The 22,025-nt window shown below is 43.3% G+C and overlaps 1 protein-coding gene across 1 annotated transcript; it reads right to left on the minus strand.

The window, feature by feature from the left end:
• Positions 1-47: 47 nt before the first annotated feature.
• DNAJC25 (DnaJ heat shock protein family (Hsp40) member C25) lies at positions 48-21,933 on the minus strand (the record flags this gene model as incomplete). Its single annotated transcript, XM_080708647.1, has 4 exons — positions 48-170; positions 4,760-5,230; positions 7,854-8,006; positions 21,622-21,933. The coding sequence occupies 4 exons, from the start codon at positions 21,931-21,933 to the stop codon at positions 48-50; spliced, it is 1,059 nt and encodes a 352-aa protein (XP_080564773.1).
• Positions 21,934-22,025: the final 92 nt, after the last annotated feature.

Consider the following 22,025-nt stretch of genomic DNA (forward strand, 5'->3'; position numbering starts at 1 on the left):
TGAAAATATCACAAGTAAGGTTTGGCACAGTAGCATTCCGTCAGCCTTCAGTCATCCACAAACGTCAGCCGTCCAGGCCCTTCATTCTTCATCCATCTCCTATATCTCTTCCATCGAGGGTCATTGGCCAATTTTTTCTTTAACTCTTCCTCTTGTTCTTGTTTATAAACCTATAAGTATAAATAACAATAAATGACTTTAAAATGCAGGAAAAAAACACTTGCCATTAGCTTTGTGGCATTTTTACATTTTTCAAATATAACTAGGTAAAACTTTCCAATGAATGTAACAATTGGTCTTCTGAAGACCATCTAAAAATACTTAACGATCAAGCATTTCAATGTTCAGTGGTGAATAAAATAAGAACAACTTGTGCAAAATCTGGTACCTTTTTTGTCACCAATTACTGTAAGTTAGGAATGCATTCTTTTCTTCACTGAAATCATACAAAGCCGGGCATGTTGGCACACAACTATAATCCTAGTACCTGGGAGGCTGAGACAGGAGGATGGAAGGTTCAAGGACAGCCTCAGCAAGTAGTGAGATTCTCGGCAATCTAGCAAGACCGTTTCAAAGTAAAAATAAAATAGGAATAGGGGTGTTAGCTAGGAAGTAGAGTCCTCCTGGGTTTAATCCCTAGTACCATACAAAAGGAAGGAAGGAAGGAGGGAAGGAAGGAGAGGGGGACGGAGGGAGAAGGGGAGAGGGAGAGAGGGTGAGGATGGGAGGGAGGAGGGAAAGAAAAAAGAAAAGAAAGAAAAAAAGAAAGAATAAACTGGCCAACATTTCTTCTCTGTAACTAATGTCTAATATTAAAGAATCAATTCTATTTTTTTTTGTGTGTGTGTGTGGTACTGGGGATGAAGCTCAGGAGCCTTCTACCTCCGGGCTACACTCCCAGAACTATTTTATATTTTATTTGGAAACAGGGTCTCTTAAGCCAGCTAAGGCTGGCTTCGAACCTTCGCGATCCTCCTGTCTCAGCCTTAACTGATGACTTTTAGACTTTTTAATCTTAACCAAGGAACAAACTGACCTTAAATATACATTTGTCTTCAATCTGGACTCACATCTGTTTTAATCTTCAAGAACAATTACTGCTTTAAAAAAGTTTTTTTTTTTTAATTAAAGTTTCCAAAGAAGGTTAGATAAACCACACAGATTAGGAGCACAAAACTTGTCTTTTTTTTTTTTGGTGGTACTGGGGTTCCTGGAAACCCTTCTACCTCCAGGCTACACTCCCAGACCTATTTTATACTTTATTTGGAAACGGTATCTTAAAGCCAGCGCGGCTGGCTTGGAACCTGCCCGATCCTCCTGTCTCTGCCTCCCAAGCGTGGGAATTACAAGCCCGGCTACAAAACTTGTCCTTAAAGCTTTTCTTTAACCTTTAGTGGATGTCAGCTGAAGCTAAACAGACCAGCTGTCATAGCCAGTTTCATAGCCACATAAAACTACAAAGAAATATTGTTACGGATTGGGAGAATATGGTTTGAGGAAACTGTTCCCCGGGAACCCCTGCGAGGGTCCCCGACACACTTTCCCCCAACCCATAACAGAAACCAAAACGACCAAAAACAGAAATTAAACCGCGGGTTCTTATCCTAAGAATAAATATGCATAGCTTGGACAGTTGCTGAAGATTTAAAGAAGTTTATTAGAAAAATAGAAATACAGCCCCATGCCAAAATGGGATGGGGGGGGGTGACTTGAAATGAATACACCAAAGGACTTACACGTGGACTCAGCCTTTTATACCCATGACCTCCATCTTGTTTGCATGACTCTAACTAGTGAACGTCCCTGTAAGGTACCTCCCCTTACCCAGTAAGGTACCTCCCCTTAACCCTGAAAGGTACCTCCCCCAGCAAGGTGTCTTCTTTCATGAAGGGCAAGGTCAAACCCTGCTCCCTCCTCCCTAGATCATCATGTAGATCTGTCTTTAGATAAAAGCCTAGTTCTCCTCTCTTAAGATCAGTCTCTAGATAGAGAAAGGCCTAGTTCTCCTCTCCTAAAGACTGGTTAATTACTTTGAGCTAGGTTAATTTACATTGGAATAGCTGCCTGTTTTAGGCAGAAATCAAGTCCTTTCTTTACCCATGTCTGCCGCCATTTTGACACAACTATTTTGAAATATACCAATTATTTTCTTTTGAAATATATTAATAATCAGAGCTTTCCCAAATCTTCCTAGGCCATTCCAGTACTGGTAAAATATTACTTCCATAGACGGGCGTGGTGGCGCATGCTTGTTATCCCAGCGCGTGGGAGGCTGAGACAAGAGGATCACAAAGGTTTGAAGCCAGCCTCAGCTGGTTTAAGAGACCCTGTTTCCTAATAAAATATAAAATAGCCAGCCTCTGAGGCTCTCAGCAACACAGTGAGACCCTGTTTCCAAATAAAGTATAAAAATAGAGCTGGGAGTAGAGCCCAGAGGTAGAAAAGCCCATGGGTTCCACTCCCAGTACCACGGAAAATAAACAAAAAATAAAAAGAAATATTACTTCCAAATTTTGGGAAGTCGCAAATAAGGTAACCTCAGATGATAACATATTTGGCACAGTACAGCAACCAAAGAAAGATACAGTTTTGTGCTCACAAGAGAAAACTTTTCAAAAAGTTTAAATGGTCTATCACTTTCATTTTTATGGCCAAATATCTTTATATCCAAAGCATTGGCAACTCGTAGTAAGTAACCTTACTTCAATATAATTCAGACCAAAATTTTTACTTTCAATAAAATCTATTTAGAACATAATGTGTGTGTGTGTGTGTGTGTGTGTGTGTGTGTGTGTGTGTGTGTTATGGGGATTGAACCCAAAGGCATTCTATACCTAATCTATACCCCCAGCCTAATTTTATTTATTTATTTATTTATTGTAACAAAATCTCCCTAAGTAGCTGAGGCTGGCTGCAAACCTGCATTTGTCCTGTCTCAGCCTCCCAAGTAATGGGATTACAAGCATGTGCCATTACGCCTGGCAGGATATAGCATATAAAAAGGACATCACACTGGGCGTGGTGTCACACTGGGCGTGGTGCTGCACACTTGTAATCCCCGCACTTGGGAGGCTGAGAGAGGAGGATTGCTCAGGTTAGAAGCCAGCCTAAACTGGTTTAAGAGACCCTGTTTCCAAATAAAAACATAAAATAGGTCTGGGGGTGTAGCCCAGACGTAGAAGGCCCCTGGGTTCCATCCCCAGTACCACCAAAAAATAAAAAATAGATAAAAAGGACATCACATAATAAAATCTGAGAATATCAAATAGAAAACTAAAAAAAATCTAATATATCTCAAATTTCTTAAGAAAGGTTTCAATGTGTTTTACTCTTATATTTAATATATTAGCCAATTAATTATACCAGAACCTAAAGGAATATCTTTATGATAATGAGACAGACAGTCCCTTTAGCATCATGGGTGGGTGGGAGATGACCTCAAAGTAATTTATGTAGCTGGCAATTATATAATACAACATTTAATAAAATGCCTGCAGTTTAAAACATGGCAGCAAGTCAATTTAATTTAAAAGTAAAATGAAACAGCTGGGAGCAGTGGTGCATGCCTATAACCCCAGTACTTGGGAGGCTGAGACAGGAAGATCACAGGTTTAAAGCCAGCCTCAGCAACTTAGTAAGACCTTGTTTCAAAATAAAAATTAAGCCTGGGCATCTTGATACATGTTTGTAATCTTAATACTTGGGTACAGAGTAAAAAAGGAGGATATCAGGTTTGAGGACAGCTTCAGCAAGTAGTGAGACTCATCAACCTAGGGAGACCCCATTTCAAAATAAAAATAAAGCCAGATGGTAGCACTTGCTTGTAATCCCAGTACTTGAGAGACTGAAACAGGAGGATCACAGGTTCGTAGCTAGTCTCAGCTACTTAGGCCCTCCACAGCTTAGTGAGACTTTATTTCAAAATAAAGAACAGCCGGGCATGGTGGCGTACACTTGTAATCCCAGCATTCGGGAGGCTGAGACCTGGAGTATCGCAGTTCGCAGACAGCCTCAGGTACTTAGTGAGGCCCTCTGCAACTCAGTGAGACCCGGTTTCAAAATAAATAATTTAAAAAAAAATAGAGCACGGGGTGTAGCTCGGAGGTCAAATGCCCCTGGGTCCAGACCCACAAAAAAAAATAAAAAATAAAAAAAAAATAAGGCTGAGAGTATAGCTCGGAGACAGAATGCCCTTGGGTTTGATCCCTAGTACCACACAAAAACAATAATTAATAATAATAATATAATAAAAATAGAACAGGGCTAGAGTATAGCTCAGAGGTAGAATGCCCCTGGGTTCAATCATCAGTAGGGGAAAAAAAAGGTAAAATAAAATTTTCCATACATAATTTTCATCTCTTAATCTTTGTCTCTCATTTCCTATTTTTGATTTTTTTTTTTTAATTTCTATGGCTAGGCTTACATGACTGGAAGAAAACCTAGGAAGGACCAAATTTCAGTGCAAGCTACAGAAAGCTGTTGTAACACCCTTGCAAAAACACACATCATTCCACAGCAGCATAATACAAAAAAATGACACCATTTTAAAAACTTCTTTTAGGATTAGCTGATTAAAGCATTTGAAGCTCATCTTTTAAAAAAACAAATTATAGGCCCCAGAGTCCCCTTACAAAATATAGTCATACTTCCAATGAAAGCACGATCGTCATTCGTTACTTAACTCTTGGCTTAACCTGAGCACACTGCGGCCGCCTCCTGTGCAACGCTGGGGACGGGGTGGGGGGCGAGGCCTGCTCACCTCATAGTTCTCCTTGATCCAGAGCTCCCGCTTAAGGAACGTTTCCTTCTGATGATCTTCTAGACTATCAAACTGAGACTTTGACATCTTCATGGATTTGCGTATGATATACAGTCTTTCTTCCTCCCCATATTCTTTGCCTTTGATGTTAAAATTGTAGACCCACCGGCAATACCAGGCCACATAGGAGCACAGGTGAAGAGGCGCGAGGATAATCTGAAACAGGAGAAGATCGCGAACCTGGGGTTTCTGGTACCCTCCCTTTATATCTATTTTGCTTTTGATAATGTTCTTTATGATGTTCTCCTCCTCATCACGAATTTCCTCTTTGGACTTCTTGTTTCTGCCTTTCTCTTTGGCTTTTTTGAGCAATCCCTGCTGTTTGGCAATCTCTGTGGCCTGGATACGGTACTTGGGCACTGTGGCTAAGTAGTTGATTGCCTTATTGTAGCTATTCCACCAGCTGAAAAACTAGAATATTTAACAAAACAAAAAATTAGGTCATTTTTATTACCAAACTTCATCTTAACTAAAGCAATAATAATCTTAGTGAATACCATCACCCAAGAAACTCACTCTGATTAAGAATAGGGATCTTAAAGATCTTACTTTCTAAGCAAAAGATACAACTAAACAATGCCCATGTGTACATCCTGGGACCTCAAACCAAAATGAGCTAGGCCAAAAGCCCAATGTATTTAGACAGGACCTACCCAAGTTCAGAGGACGGAGCGTGTGACCACACCACACCTGGAATTCACATCTCTCCCATTTGGCTTTTCCATAGGCCACTATTATGTAATTATTTTTGTGATAATAGGGTTGTTTTGTTTTGTTTTGCTTTTTGGTGGTACTGGGGTTCCTGGAAGCCCTTCTACCTCCAGGCTGCACTCCCAGACCTATTTTATATTTTTATTTATTTGGAAACAGGGTCTCTTAAGCCAGCGAGGCTGACTACGAACCTGCGCGATCCTCCTGTCTCCGCCTCCCAAGCGCGGGGATTACAAGCGTGCGCCACCGCGCCCGGCGCGATAGTAGGGTTTGAACCCAGGGGCCTAGTGCAAGCTAAGCAAGCATTCTACCACTGAGCCACATCCTCAGCCCTCCCTCCCTGGAACTGCAACCTGCTTACTACAGGAAGAGTTCATGGCAAGAACTAGCCGGTAAGAAATTTGTTTTAAAATTTCACAGAGTATAGTAGATTCCGGGCAAATATTGGTGTTTACTTCTTTTCTACATCATTTACATATACCACAGTAAAGCTACCCTACTCTGTACTGGAAGATTCAAATAGGTTTGAATTCTACTTATTTGGATAGAAAAATAGGAACTTCAACCACAAAGGGTTTTATTGTAAGAAAAATACTTGCTCTTCAGAATCTCCATACATTTCAGTTTCGGTTTTCTGAGTGAGTATAGCAGTTATACTATTAATTTTCTGAAATATTATAGTAAGTCTATTAGGAATACAAAGGAAAAAAACTAGTACGGCATAACATTGTCTAAAACAAAAACTAAAAGTATCCCTGCTTTCCACTTTGAAAGAGCAATACTTCTGCAAAAGCCAATACATTTAAAATATACCACCTCAGTCTTCAAACAGGGAATTCTTTTGCTATATAAATTAAACATCCTTTCTGGGAATTAACCTAGAGAAGTAATTTTCAAACTAAAAACTGCCTCCCTCTAGTCACCTCACTTGTTCTTTTCCTTTAAAGGAGCAAAAGACATGACAAGTGTGCTTAGTTTAAGAATAATAGTAGGAAGCTGGGCGCGGTGGCGCACGCTTGTAATCCCCGCGCTTGGGAGGCTGAGACAGGAGGATCGCATAGGTTCGAAGCCAGCCTCAGCTACTTAGTGAGGCTCTCAGCAACTTAGTGAGGCCCTGTTTCCAAATAAAATATAAAAAAGGTCTGGGAGTATAGCCTGGAGGTAGAAAAGCCCCTGGGTTCTACCCCCAGTACCACCAAAAAAAAAAAAAAAGAAGAAGAAGAATAGGAGGGAGGCTAGGCATGCTGAGACAGTAGGGTGTCAGCAGCAAGACTCAGCAGCCTAGTAAGACACTTTTTCAATAAAAAATAAAAAGGGCTGGGGTAGAATGCCCAGGTTCAATCCCTAATACCAAAATAATAATAATAACAACAACTAGGAAAACTCACTATAGGCCAAGTTGAATTTTTGTGATTTTTTTTTTTTTTTTTTTTTTTTTTTGGTGGTACTGGGGTTCCTGGAAGCCCTTCTGCCTCCAGGCTACACTCCCAGACCTATTTTATATTTTATTTGGAAACAGGGTCTCTTAAGCCAGCCAGGCTGGCTTTGAACCTGCGCGATCCTCCTGTCTCTGCCTCCCAAGTGCGGGGATTACAAGTGTGCGCCACCATGCCTAGCTTGTAATATTTTTAAAAAGTGACTGTCTCTTTTCATGTATTTCGGTGGTTTTAAACCTGAGGGTGCACCTCTGGGGTCCTACAGGAATGTGCAGGGCATTGCGACTGCTAGGATGCATAAATACTACTGGCATTTGCAGATGGAAGCCAGGACGCCCTGGGCCACATTAAGGAGTTCTTACTTTTCCCGTTATAGGAAATCACTGCAAAGTTCTACAGAGGTAAAGGACTGATCTGGCTGTTATGTGGAAAATGCATGAGAAAAAGAGCTGGGGTTTGTAGTTATGTAATTAAATTTGTCCCCAGTTTCTTAGATTTCCCACCAACAAAAATCCCAATACTATCAGTTGCTGGAATAAATGAACACTTTTCTAGTATAAAAACTACTCTCAGTTGGGCGTGGTGGTGCACACTTATAATTCTAGTACTTGGGAGGCTGAGACAGGAGGATCTGGATTTGCAGACAGCCTCAGGTACTCAGTGAGGCCCTCCGCAACTCAGTGAGACCCTGTTTCAAAATAAAGAATAAAAAATCAGGCTGAGGGAAGAGCTCAGAGGTAATATGCGCCTGGGTTCAATTCCCAACACCACACACAAAAAGAGAAAATTACTCGCACCCTTACCAAAAGGTACTTGTGGTGCAACTGCAGTGCTGGCACTAGGCAACGCACACTCATAGCCACAGACAGACACCCGCTGACGCTCACCTGAAACACAGAGATGGCACATACACTGACCAAAATGACCACCCTGACGTCCACCTTCGGGGCCAGGCGCCTGCTGTAGTAGTGGTAGTAATGGCTGTAGTATTCTTCTGGATGATCCAGCATGTAGTCATAGTCTTTGCGTGTTTCTTCATCCTGAAAAATGACAGATACTCAGTTTCATAGGACATTTCATTAAATGGCCTTGGTTGATAATTTGCTAGGCCAAATCTAGAATTTTATAATTTACTAAATTTATTCTGAATAAAAAAATTAAAATTGTTGAAATAAATTAAAAAAACTTGCCAGTACTCTTCAAAGGCATTTGTAAATTTGTTTCCAGGACTTTAGATTAGCTATAAGAGCATAATAGAAGTATTTCCCAAATCTTTTGAGTATTAGTAGTTTGTTTTCCTGGAAAATTATAAACACTTTAATAACAATAAACCATGCCTTTTTAGCTAATGCTATGGTGCTAATAAGCACCAATTTCCTATAATTTAAAAGCATCTTGACACCTATTCAACAGCTATTGATAAAAAAGTGTTTATCTCTTGTATATATTCACAATTGTGTTCCAGTCTTGTATAGAAAGTTTTCTGTTGAAAGCAATGATTAAGAGCACAAAGCAGATGACACCAATCTGTGCCTACAACACTGAATTATGTTCACCTCTAACACTGAGACGTCAATGTAGTGCAATGGTCAAAGTCTAGTTCTGTGACCTCTCTAAGCCTCATTCTTATTTTCATCATGTATTTTTACATGATTCTTTTGAATGTCAAAGAGCATACATCATACAAAAACATGTTACAAATATGTACTTCACTACTCTAATGAATCATCACAGCCCGGTTCATAAATAAGGCAACACATCTTTCTTAATCATATAAACTTACTCAAAGAATCACAGTACCCTCAAATGCTGCTCTGAATGCTCACAAATAAAACATTTTTAAAGAAATCTCCTGTAATTCTAACCAATTTCTAACGAGAATGTCAATGTTTTATTGAGCTATTTAAGACAAAGAGCTATTAGACCAGGTTACAATTTGCTTTTTATCCCATAGGAAACCTTTTTCAGCTTGTCCCATTTCAAAAAACAGTAAAGATTAAGACTAAGACCAAAACGAATTCTTTACTCTCTATATGTGAGTATCAGAGAAACTATTTTAAAAAATCAACAAAAATATTCACTTAAGAGGATTTCCTTCTGGGTTGAACTACTCAACATCCACAGAGCTGCAATTCTAAGCTAATGGCATTTCAGCGTCTAACTCAGCAGCCGGTCACTGCAAGGCGAGGCCTCCTCCAAGTCCCTCAACACGCAGCTCCTCAGACATATGCAGTAAGTTTGCTAGAGAGGCTGAGGGAGGAGGGTTCCGAGTGTGAGGCCAGCCTCAGCAGCACACTGAGACCCTGTCTCAAAGGGGAGTGAGGGGCCTGGAGACGCGGCTCTGTGGCAGAGCACCCCCGGGTCCAACCCCAGGAACACTAAAACAAATCATCTGCTAAGGGCAAAATCTTCCGTGTTCATTTACGTATTTCCTCTTAAGAATTCTGAATTTGGGCTGGCGATGCCGCTCCGTGGTAAAGCGCTTGCCTGGCTTGCGTGAAGCCCTGGGTTCAACCCCCAGCCCTGCAAAAAATGTTTAAATAAGTTAACTGGAGTGACACTAGTAGTCACTGTCCTATTCTCATTACACTCAAATAATTTTGACCTCTCACCAGTATGTGAAACTAGATAAACTACATTGAGTTTAAATTAGAGATGACCGTATTTAAGGAGTATTTGGTGGCGCCACATGAAGGCCCAACATGAGGACTGCCTGGGTTCAGGCTGACAACTCTCTTCAAATCCACTCCCGCACGCTTCCTCCCGTCAGAGCTGCCTCCTGGCAGTTCCCGTAGGCCTCACTGCCAACTCGCGGTGCCTTTGGGAGTCACTGTCATATCCCAGCGCTCGACCCCACAAAAGGATGTTGGTTTGTTTTATGGTTCTGGGGATTCAACCCAGGGCCCTTCTACCGCTGAGCTGCATCTCCAGCCCTTTTGGTTTTTATTTTGAGAAAGGGCCTTACTAAATGGCCATGGCTGACCTTGAGCTTACACCCTCGCTGCAGCTTCCAAAATCAGGAGGATTACAGGTGAGCACCACCAAATCTGGCTCAAAAGGGCAGGTGTGAGTCGGGCGTGGTCCGGCACACTCGTGATCCGTTTACTCTGGAGGCTGAAAGAGGATGGCGGGTTCATGGCCATCCTCTCTGTAACTTAGCAAGGCTCTCCACAACTTAGTGAGATCCTGTTTCAAACTAAAAAAAAAAAAAAAAAAAAGAGGGCTAGGGATGTAGCTCAGAGGTAAAACTCTCCTTGGTTCAAGTCCCAGAACCAGAAAAAATAAAAAATAAAAAATAGGGCAAATCTTTAGAGATCACACAGATAGTCCTGAAGACTAAGACCTCATCTCTTAGTGCATCTCATTTTGAGTACTTCCAAGTGTCTTTTTGGAATTTTCCTGTACTCCCTCCAGTGTTTGCCTGTTTAGACTAATTTTATACACATGCCCTACTTCGGACTGGGAATCCTTGACTTTTAATTCAGCCTTCCAATTCTGGCAGATCCTTTTGAGGTGTTTTACTTCAAACATGATTCTTCTCGCTCGGACCAGATTACATGTAATTCTAAAATTAAATGCCAGGCTGGGATGAGATTCCTGTGAGCGTCCAGCATCACGGTCTATGTGGCTGGCCGTGCACCTGGTTGAAGTGTGTACATGCAAGATGGTGCGTGTCACTGACAGCTGGTAGTGGAAGTCGTGCCCCCACTGCCATCCTCTCGTTTGTTCTCTTCGTGAAAGTCACATTCCTCAGAATGCACACGTCAGCCTTCTTCAAGCATTTCACCCAGATTTCCCCCCAGCGCCACCATCTTCTCACTGTTTCTAGATTTGTGACTTCATCAAGTCCTGAGCTCTTTCTTCTAACATGTTGGACACCGTAATGCTCCAGCAACTCCAAAATCTACGCCTTGTGTCTGGCCTCTCTGCTGAAGCAGAACCCATGGGATCTATTCAGGCCACACACTACCTGTTCCTACAACAGGTCTTAGGGTCGATTCTGACTCCTCTTAGGATGGCCTCTTCTCCCAGGATCACCATAAATTATGATACTGTTTTGGGCACTTCCTTGTGATAGCACTTACTCAATTTGTTTAATTTTCACCATCAGGTTTATAGTTTTCTCTCCAGAAAGAAGAAAATGATATTTAGGCTGAAGCATGCATACAATTTAGAAGGTATTCAAAGTTGGCACAAATTTGGTAAAAGTTAGTTGCTCTCAACAGTCTAGGTCAAAATTCTACTCTTTAGTGACCTATGAAATTTAGAACACAAGAATACCAAGAACATTAGCAAAAGCAAAAACAGAGTAAGAACATCTTTGTTTTAGGGACCCAATTAAAGCGCTAAAGTATATTCGTATCGTTAACACCATTCTTCCTTCCTTCTACCCATCTTGGAACTAAGGTGACCTTACGATGCTCTGCTTTTTCATCTCTGATGCTTCCCCACAGCCAAAGCCGAAATCTCCATGGCATGCAGCAGCAAGGCCTTCACGGCGGCCAAGCTCACCTCCAACACCACCTCCTACCACTCTCGCCTCTTTACCCACAGCAAGCATTCGGATAGCGATTTCTGGCCCTTGGTATGTTCTTCCGATACAACATCCTTCCTCAGACAGATTTTGAACACAGAATTCTCTCTAATTTGAAGCCCATCCCATTCTTCCAACTTCAGGAGCTCCTGCTAATTCCTTAGGAATGAATGTCACTGACTCAGACAGTTCTGTTTTGTTTGTTTCCTGTGCTGGGGATCAAACCCAGGGCCTTCCATATGCTAGGCCAGTGCTCTGCAACTAAGCTATAACCCTAGCCCATGGACCACACGCATTATATTTAATACCTATTTATTATAGCACTTATCACATTGTAATCATCAAGGTTTTTTCTTTTTTTTTTCCTTGAATAAGGATTTCTTGAAGGTAGTTAGGGTGAGTTATTAATCTCTGTATATCCAAAGCCTAGCACAGTGCCTGGTATCAGCAAATGTCTTTTCAAAAATGAGTGAAATGTTGCAAAGGTCTCTCCTCACTGAAAACATCTCTCCAGCCACACAGGTCTCCATCTCACCAGCGAGGCTAGATGGGCGATTTGTTCCAAAAACTTTAGCTTGGCAGAAGTAACTGCTTGAACATAGCTTATAAAAATATGCTAATGTGGCTAACACAGCTTAAACCTTAAAACAGTTTAATATCTTACCTTTCAATAAGGTAGTACTTTTTCTTTCAGCAATTTTGTGGATCTTAAGGTCCCAGGGTCAGGAGATTCCAACTTCTTTCCAAAACCAAAACCTTTATACTTGTTTCTTCCTCCTCTCTGTCCTGAGCCTTGATAAGCAGGGCAATTAACGCCTTGTTTCTACTCTCTACTGGAATAAATGGAGCTTCTGCTGGTGTCCATCCGCTCCCAATCCTTTTGGGCATATGCAGGAGGACTGGAACATAACCACCAATATCTAGATCAAAAGTGAACAAGAGGAAACCCACAAGCAAAGAAAGCACGGAACCCTTCCTTCTCTTGTGAAAATGACCATCCCCTTCCCCAGAAGCAAAAACATGATCTTCTCGCCCTTGCAAGAAATAATGAATCGCTCGACCTCAATAAACATAAATTGCAATAATATAATATTGCAGCCAGTTTTACATTAAAATGTTTTATGACACAGAGTAGAGAAATTATTTGGGTATGGTAAAGGCCAGGAATTAATAATATATAAAAACATAATCATATTTTGTTCATTCTTAGAAATATGTATTAATTTTACGTAGAATCTGACATACACGCGATATTTACAATATGACTTCTGTTCCCCTGGATTCCTTCTAAGCCATCAGATGGTACTACAGAGGAAGGACACGAACTGCACATCCCAGCGCAGCTGTCTTCACACGTGTCCGCCTCGCTGTGCCGCCTCGACAACTCCTACGGCCTGGATTATCACCTACAGACTAGCGACACATCTGTTTTCCTGCCGCCTCCCCACTTTCAACTATGCCCTGAATATTTTCTGAGTGTAACATAAATATCTCCAATTTAACATGCTCAGAGATCAACTTTGTTCGTCAGTGTTTCCGTTAATAATATGGCCGTCTACTTGGTCGCTTAAATTTTCAGAAGCTGTCATTTTTGATTCAGTAAATAATGATACAGGTTAGCAGCCACATATGGAAGACAAGGGAGGATAGATAAAAACCCAGAGTCTTGGCCTCAAGAACCCCCCCATCTAGAAGAGGAACCTAGCAAGCAATGACTAAAGTAGATGAAATGAGAGCTGGGTCTGGAATGAGGCAAGATGCAGTCACTTGCTCTAAGCAAAGATAACAAGCACTAAGGACAGAGCATGGCCGTGGGGACTGCAGTGAGACCAAGTGACGGGCAGTAAATGTAGTCAGGAAATTAAATGTGCTCAAGAACCACAGAAGAGCTTATGCCACAGAGTTATGGTGTTATTGTTTGTGATATTAAAAATGAAATTTTTGGCCAGGCACGATAGCATAAGCTCGTAACTCCAGGACTTGGGAGGCTGAGACAGGAGGATCGCAGGTTCGCAGCCAGCCTCAGCTATTTAGTGAGGCCCTCCACAACTCAGTGAGACCCTGTTTGAAAATAAAAGAGTTAAAGCCGGGCATGGTGGCGCACGCTTGTAATCCCAGCATGCGAGAGGCTGAGACCGGAGGATCGTGGTTAGCGGACAGCCTCGGCTACTTAGTGAGGCCCTCCGCAACTCAGTTTGACCGTTTCAAAAAATAAAAAGACTAAAAAATAGGGCTAGGGGTGAGAAGACAATGCAAGGAAAATGTTTTAAATGGGAATAAAAAAATTTATACATATCCATTCAATCCCTAGAGCCCTGTTCATCTATGACTAAGCTACTTTAACTCTAAAACAGAAATAACTTGTAGAAAACGAAATAATGTGTATAATTCCTGTTGACAGAAAGACAAACTGTTCAGTGACCCAGCTGACTTTACAGTCATTTCAAGGCTCCCTCTCTGCCTACAAGCGATGATGCTTTTTTCCGAATTAGTTTTAATATCTTACTGGTTCCCTCATTAATGATTTAGAAAATCTCTGATATATGTTTATTTGTCTGAGTCAGGATCACGATTATGCCTCTTCTAATGCTTACATTTTAACAAAGATAACAAGATTGGTTTTAGACACGTGCAGCTGTGAACACCTGTGCTGCAGAAGGGGCAGCTGAGGACCACCTGGAGAGCAGGCGGGTGTTGGAGCTGTCAGCTTAAGAACAGTCACTAACGTCAGAGACGGAGTTGAGTTCGTCAGGAAGAGCTCAGAAAATAAGAGCTTGGAAGATACTCAAAAAAGACAGAACTCTACAGGAAAGCAATGTTTAAAGGCTAGGCAGAGGAAAAGAAGACTTTGAAATGAGGGCTGGGGTGCAGCTAAATGGCAGAACACTTGCCCAATATATGCAAGATTCTGGGTCAAATATCACCAGTACCACCAAAGAAAAAGGGGGGGTGAATTAAAAATAAATAAATAACAAGTCGGGTGTGGTAGCGCACGCTTGTAATCCCAGTACTTGGGAGGCTGGGACAGGAGGATCACAGGTTTGAGGCCAGCCTCAGTTACTTAGTGAGGTCCTCTGCAACCAAGTGAGAGTCTGTTTCAAAATAAAGAATAAAGAATAGGGCTGGGGTTAAAGGTCAGAGGTAAAATCCCTTGGGTTCAATCTCTCCAGTACTGTGAAATAACTAACTAAATAAATACCAAAAAGAAATGGAAAAACTGGAGAAAATGACATCAAGACAGAACTTCCTTGCAGAAGCTAACAGCCAGTTCCGGGAGGAAGACGTGAAGAGCAGCCGTCAGACGTGGGGTCGGCGCCACTGTCCACCTATTGACAAGCCAGTCCCAGTCCACGTGCCTGACACATGTCAGCGCGAAAGGGAGATGGGGAAGCACAGACAGTGACCAGTGCAGAAAGAAAAAAGGTGAGTGTAGCTTTAAATGAAGCCAACGGGGTGGAGGATGAACCACCTCGGAGATTGTCAGGCTGCAAGAGCAGTGCTGGATCGCACGGGGCGGCCCTGGGCACAAAAGGAGTCCAGTCACGAACGCCCTCGCGCCCTCCCACCCATCCTCAATACCGCTCCCAGGATGTTACCAATGTACGACCGTGACATTTCTCCAAGTTAAAACGTAAAATTCACATTCCTGAACAGGGAGTTTATTTTGTTTGTTTGTTTGTTTGTTTGTTTGTTTGTTTTGGTGGTGGTACTGGGGTTCCTGGATGCCCTTCTACCTCCGGGCTACACTCCCAGACCTATTTTTACATTTTTATTTGGAAACAGGGTCTCCTAAGCCAGCGCGCGCGGCTGGCTTCGAACCTGCGCGATCCTCCTGTCTCTGCCTCCCAAGCGCGGGGATTACAAACGTGCGCCACCACGCCCGGCCTGAACAGGTAGTTTAAAGAAATCATCTCCCTCCTGAAATCTTCTCCTTCTCTGGCCCTTCATGGATGAGCTTCCAACCTAAAAGTGGCAGATCCATGAGAAGTCCCTGAAAACTGTAAAGAGGCCTTTGCCCTCTCCTGCAGTCACAGTGTTCCCCTGACCCGTGGTAAACCTGCACAAGCCACACCAAGATGCCGAGCGCCCGGCTCCTGGAGGGAAGTCTAGCAACTCAGTCGTTTTCAGGTTGATCAAGAGCTCTGATTGGTTTGCTGATAACGTGATGAGTCAGGTAGGGGCAGTACCAGAAGTAAACACATCTGGTATATAATAAACCTCAGCCATAAGCAGGAAATAATGCCTGGAACTGAGGAATCAGTAAAATATAAATCGCATGTATGGCTCAGAGCAGAAAGAGTAAACAGGGCACACAAGCTACCACAGTCTCCTGGAGACCATCAAACATGGGAGAAATCACTATCAAACATGCTGCTCTCTTTCCCACAAAAGACCTCAGAACCGTTATAAACAAGCGTTCTAGGTAGTGGTGCCCAGTTAAGAGTAGGCGGAGCCCGGCGGGCAGGGTGGTGCAGGCTTGTAATCTGAGCATTCGGGAGGCAGAGACCAGAGGATCGTGGTTCCAGGACAGCCTCAGCTACTTAGCAAGGCCCTTCGCAACTCAGTGAGACCCTGTTTTAAAATATATTTTAAAAAAATATATGTATATATACATATATACATATATACAGATATAGATATAGATATATAGAGAGGGAGGACTAGGGGTGTGGCTCAGAGGTAGAATGTGCCTGGGTTCCATCCCCAGTACCGCAAAAGAAAAAAAAAATTAAAAAGAGTAGGCATGTGAACTGAAAACTATCTGCAGTCTATAATCTATAAATTTATTTAATTTGGTTGTTTATCAGCATCACAACTGTAATAGAAATTTACATAATATCATAGTGTTTTCATGAATATAGTCATCCTTCAGTATTCACAGGGGATTGATTCTAAAATCGCCCTGAACACCAAAACCTTCAGATACACAAGTCCCCTGGATAAAATGGCATAAACCAGCTCAGCGGCGCATGCCTTGTAATCCCAAGACTTGGGAGACTAAGACAGGAGGGTCACAGGTCTGTGAGGCCTGCCTTAGCAACTTAGTGGACTCTCAGCAACTTAGCAAGGCCTTGTTTCAAAATTTTAAAAATTTTCAAAAAGGGCTGGGGGTATAGTTCAGAGGTAGAATGCACCTGATTCAATCCCCAGTACCAATAAATAGATCAAAATGGCATGTGTGTGTATATAAACCATGCATGTCCTCCCTTAGGTAACTTTAAATCACTCACACCACCTAATACAATGTAGATGATATGTAAAAAGGTCTCACTCTGTATTGGTTAGAGAATAAAGACAAGAAAAAGTCTGCCCATGTTCAGTCAAATGCAATTTTTCCCAAATATTTCCCATCTTAATTGGCTGAACCCACGGATGCAAAGCCCACAGACACAGAGGACAACTGTGCCCAGTTACCATGAATAAATGATCAAGCCCAGGATAATGCTGAAAAGGAGAAATGCTAGTAAATGCAGTCGGCTTTTCCCCAGAACAGAGTCCCTGGGAGAATTATAATAAGAGCGATCCTTGGTGAGAGAAAATACCTATTACTCCACCTCCCAAGTTATCTCTCATTCCTGGAACAAGCCTGGACCACTCAGAGCTCCCTACTTCTGTGGATCAAGTTTCCCTTCCACCAGCAAGGTCCCTTCACTGCCGGCCTTGGTGACCTTTCTCTGGACGCAGCTGCTCAAAGAGTATATTCTTTCTTCTCTAATCCCCCAAGAGGTAATTGCTTCCTCTCTACACCTTGGTTATATAACTTGGGTAAATAGCAGCCAAACACTAAGTAACTGTAAGAGCTTTCCAGGGCCTAGTCTCCTCCCCAGCACCTGTGTCAGTGCTGGCTAGAGAAAGGGTGGAGTAAAGGAATATATGAAGGAATAAGGATGACAGTAACACAGCAGGGCCTGGATTCAAACCCTCTCTTTTGCCAAATTCTTCCTAAGTGTTAAAACCCCTCCAGCTCCATCAACTGGTACGAAGAACGCACAGCGTTCCTGGGGCGAGGGCTCCGGAGACCAGAGACCGGCTGGAGGAGATGGTCTCTGCACAGCCCTCCGCTCACCAGGCAACCTTCACGCCGCAGCATTCCCAGACCTTTGGATGGCTTTCCCATTTCCTACCAATCACAGTTTTTCTGAGTGTCTCTCTCCAGCTGTTCCTGCATCTCATTATGTCTATGCCATTTCTCACAGTTCATACAACTTTTATCTACATTCAAGAATGCTTATTTTCTCACTTTAAAAAAAAAAACCTAACATTAAAAGTAGAAGTGCAACTTTTCTCTCATGCAGGGATTTTTCACTCATAATCATCCAATTGGCATACCTATATAGTTCTTGAAAATTAATTTGGGTGAAACAGCAAAGTAAACTGCATATAACAATGTCAAGATGCCAGAAATTCACTTTCAATTTCCATTCTATCTGAATCTGTTTCCAGACATGAGTTTAATTAAATATTGATTATCTGATGTGCCAGACACTGTGCTAAGCTCTAAGTGTTAAGCTCTATAAGGATAAGGATATACACACAAAAAGCAGGGATGCATGGTTTAGGGAGAGGGGAGGGGCTACTCCATACCCACAATGCAGTGTGATAAGTGCTATAGCCACAGAAGGACAGTAAGCAGGTCTAGCGCTTCCAACTCATGGGAGCCAGCATCGACACAGCCAGTGGGAGCCTGTTTACTTCCTTCCAAAGTCCATGAATTCCCTGAATCCCCAATAGTCCAAAATGCTACGTACCTCACACAGTAACATATGAACTCACAATGGTTTGATGTCTTGCCGAGATCTGCAATTTTAAGTTATTTGGGAACACGAAGGAGGCTTGACTTGGAGAAGGCATCTGGCCAATGCCTTTGCCTTCCATCATTACTCATCCTTCTTTTTCTAGTTTTCCCCATTCTTTCCATGAACAGAACAAATCTTTTATTGCTGAAATAGTAATGACTAAGTGCTGTCTTATCTTTGCAACTACACTTAAATCATTTTAATGTACTTGTTTAGTAACCGCTATCTAAAAAAAAATCTCTCTCCAAAAGGCTTTTTTTTTTTACCAAAATAACCTCAGAATCATAGACCCGCCAATGCCTTATACAAGTAGTTCCCTTTCGTCACTGTTATTATCAACATTCAGAGATGCGCTTCTGCATGCCAAGCTACTCCCAAACCATTGCAACTCAGTTCTTCCCTCCCTGCTTCCTCATCACTCCAAGCAAAGGCCCCCTGGACCCCTCAACCCTCACAAGCTTTTCCAGACTGAGGATATAATCCAAACAAAGCAACGGTTACATCCCCATTGCCGCCGTGGGATGATTTGGAAGACTTGAGGCCCTTTAAATTGCATGTCCCCAGTTCATTAAAGTTTTGCATTACTCAGAAATGATATTCTCTGGCCATCTTCTCACAATTAATTCTCCATTAGGAAAGAATAAAACCAAGCCACCTATTTGTTTTCAGTAACTTCTCCATACCCAGTAAAGTCCTTTTCCTTATTCCAGGTAAGGGAAACTACTATGAGGAAAACAGGCCCTGGAGGTGCTGCACCAGAAGCTCAATCTGTCATCTCTATAAACTCTAAACAGAGTTCTGCTGGGTCTGATTTTCAAAGGTTGAAACTAGGTCCAGACATCTCTTTTCTCTCAGACAATTTGCATCATCTGGCAGTAATACCAAGGGAGTGGGGAGGTACAGAACACTCCATGGCTCCTTCCTCCATTGGCATAATCTCATTTCTAGTTCCCTGTTGGGAAGTCCTTACAGCTACCCTAAACATCCTGTCAGAGTAGAGTAAAATTTTCTCCAGACATAGTAGTTTTTAACTGCCTAAAAGTTTCTTATTGTTGAGTGGACAAGTCATGTCATCTAGTTTTTATTAGTTGACAGACCAGTATTGAAATTTTGGGGTAGAAACCTTTAGAAGCAACCACATTAATCCATCAGCTCAGTCCTCTGAAACTGTCTTTTCAAGAAAATGGCAGTATTTAGTGTCCCAGAGGCTGTCCCAGTGTGAATTTCTCTACTATCACTTTTTCTGCCCCTTAACCATGGTGCTTGTTTTCAATATTCTTACCAACATGCTCCCAGTCTCATGCCAAACCTACCCTTCCCCAACCCCACAAAACCCAGCGGAAAGCCACAGCTGCAGCACACACCCTAGGTGCTCCTCGGCTGTCCAGAGCTCCCTGGGGCACCACCAGCACACTGGGGTGATCTGGACTCCTATCTTTTCTCTACAAAAACAGGCTGGGGTTTCACATGCTGGGTTTCCCTGCCGTTCCCTTTGTATTTGGGGACTTTATTTCCTTCTTTCTCTCTTTCTTTCTGCGGTACTGGGGATTGAACCCAGGGACATTCTACCTCTGAGCTACATTCCCCACCCTTATATTTTATTCTTTTTTTTTTTTTTTTTTTTGGAGGGGTGGGTCTCACCAAGTGGCTGAGACGGGCCATGAAACTGCGATCCTCCTGTCTCAGCCTCTCAAGTACTGGGATTACAAACATGCGCCACCATGCCCGCCTTGCTTTTGTTTCTTTGGTGGTACTGGGGAGTGAACTCAGGGGTATCCTACTTCTGAACTACCCCTCAGCCCTATTTTATTTTTTATTTCAAAACAAGATCTCACTAAGTTGCTGAGGGCCTCCCTAAGTTGCTGAAGCAGGGCACAAACCGACGATTCTTGTCTCAGCCCCCCAAGTAACTGGGACTGCAGGCGTGTGCCACCATGCCTGGCTCCCATTTTTTTTTTTTAAGTCTGTCCTCAATCACCCCTTACCCTAAACAACAGGCAACTAAGTTCACTAGCCTCAGCACTTTTCCAACTCTCCACTCATACCTCAGTTAATTGCCAATAAAAATCACAACCTCACTAATGCTACTGAGAATTTAGTGAGCCGAGCACACTCATTTTCTGATTCCAAATTACCCAAACTGCTCTGGAAAGCATGAAGGAAAAATCTCTAATTCCCTGAATCAGTGCTTTCAGCTCCATAAAGCTACTCTGGAGAAACAACCCATGGCTAAATTATAGTATATCCACTCAAAGTAGTTATTAAAAGCAGACTATAAGCCAGGAGCAGTGGCACACGTCAGTAATCACAGCTATTTGGAAAGCTGAGGCAAGAGGACTGCAAGTTCCTGACTAGACTAGACAACTTAGTGAGAGTCTATCTCTAAATAAAATCCATTTTTTAAAATGGCCGAACATGTAGCTAGGTGATAAAGATCTGCCATAGCATGGCATGGATGGGGCCCTATGCTCAGTCCCCAGGAGAACCAAAAAAGGGAAAAAGAAAAAAAAAAACCTAAGGAATTAATAGCTTTCAACCACAATCGTTGTTGAATTAGCATAATAATTGAAGCATGATACCCTGATGCAATAATACCTCCATACTTCGTGATTTCTTACATGGTTTGATTTTTGCAGTAATAGACAAAAAGGGCATCAGGCTAAACCTCCCATCCCATCCCCAGAGGCCACAATAAAACCTCTGTCAAATGACTAAGCTCATAAAAATATTTCCTACTAGACACTGTCAGTCTGTATCCCAAGTCATTAAGCACATGTTTTCGGGTCCTATACACAGGGGCTCTCCCACTTATCATGAAGTCCCCATAACAACCCAGTGAGGAGGTATTATGGCCTTTGCTTTTCAAATGCAGAAACAGCTATCCAAGGTCACTCCGGGGTCCCTGGAACACCGGTCGGTCTTCGGGCTGGTTGGCTCCTTGCGGTTGGTGTTCCTCTGCTTCCTTACACCCAAGCTAGGTGTCATCGAGAAGCCAAATTTCTGTCACATCGAACTGGCACGACCAGTGTCACTCAACACTCGAGGCCGGTCCTGTTTCCTATCCCACCTCCTAGTAATAACAATCACCCCGCTTTCCGAACACCCTCTTGTCCGAAGGTTCTCACGAAATCATAAATGCCCAGTGTTTCACCTAACCGTGCTTGTTTAAGGAGAGGAGGTGGCCGCTGTCCCTCCGCTTGCCCTCGGGTCAGCGGGCCGAGCTGGCTCTTCGCCGGCCACGTGGGGAACGTGAGCCTCCTAAGGGTCACCGCGGACCTCGCGGGCCCCCCGCTCCCCGCCGCCCACCGCGCCCATGGGCCTCACCTTGAGAGTCTCGTAGGCGGTGGCCACCAGCAGGAAAGCCTCCTCGGCGCTGCGCTCGTCGCCGGGCTCGGGCCGGTAGCGGTCGGGGTGGTAGCGGCGGGCCAGCTGGCGGTAGGCCCGCGCGATCTCCGCCTTGCCGGCCGAGCGGCTCACGCCCAGCACAGCGTAGCAGTCCAGCGTGCCGCAGTACAGCCCCTCCACCAGGGCGCCCGCCGGCCGCGCCAGCAGCGGCACCAGCAGCAGGGGCGACAGCAGGAGCACCAGCCAGCGCCGGCTGCCGGCCCCCCAGCGCCGAGCGAGCGGCGCCGCCATCCCGGCCTCTCCCGGCTCCGCCGCCCCGGCTGTCCCCGAACTCCCCAGCGCGCCCGGCTCTGCGGCCCCGGCCCCGACGTGTCAGCAGGCGG

The sequence above is a fragment of the Muscardinus avellanarius genome (genome assembly GCF_963383645.1).
Source record: "Muscardinus avellanarius genome assembly, chromosome: 13".
Taxonomy (NCBI): Eukaryota; Metazoa; Chordata; class Mammalia; order Rodentia; family Gliridae; genus Muscardinus; species Muscardinus avellanarius.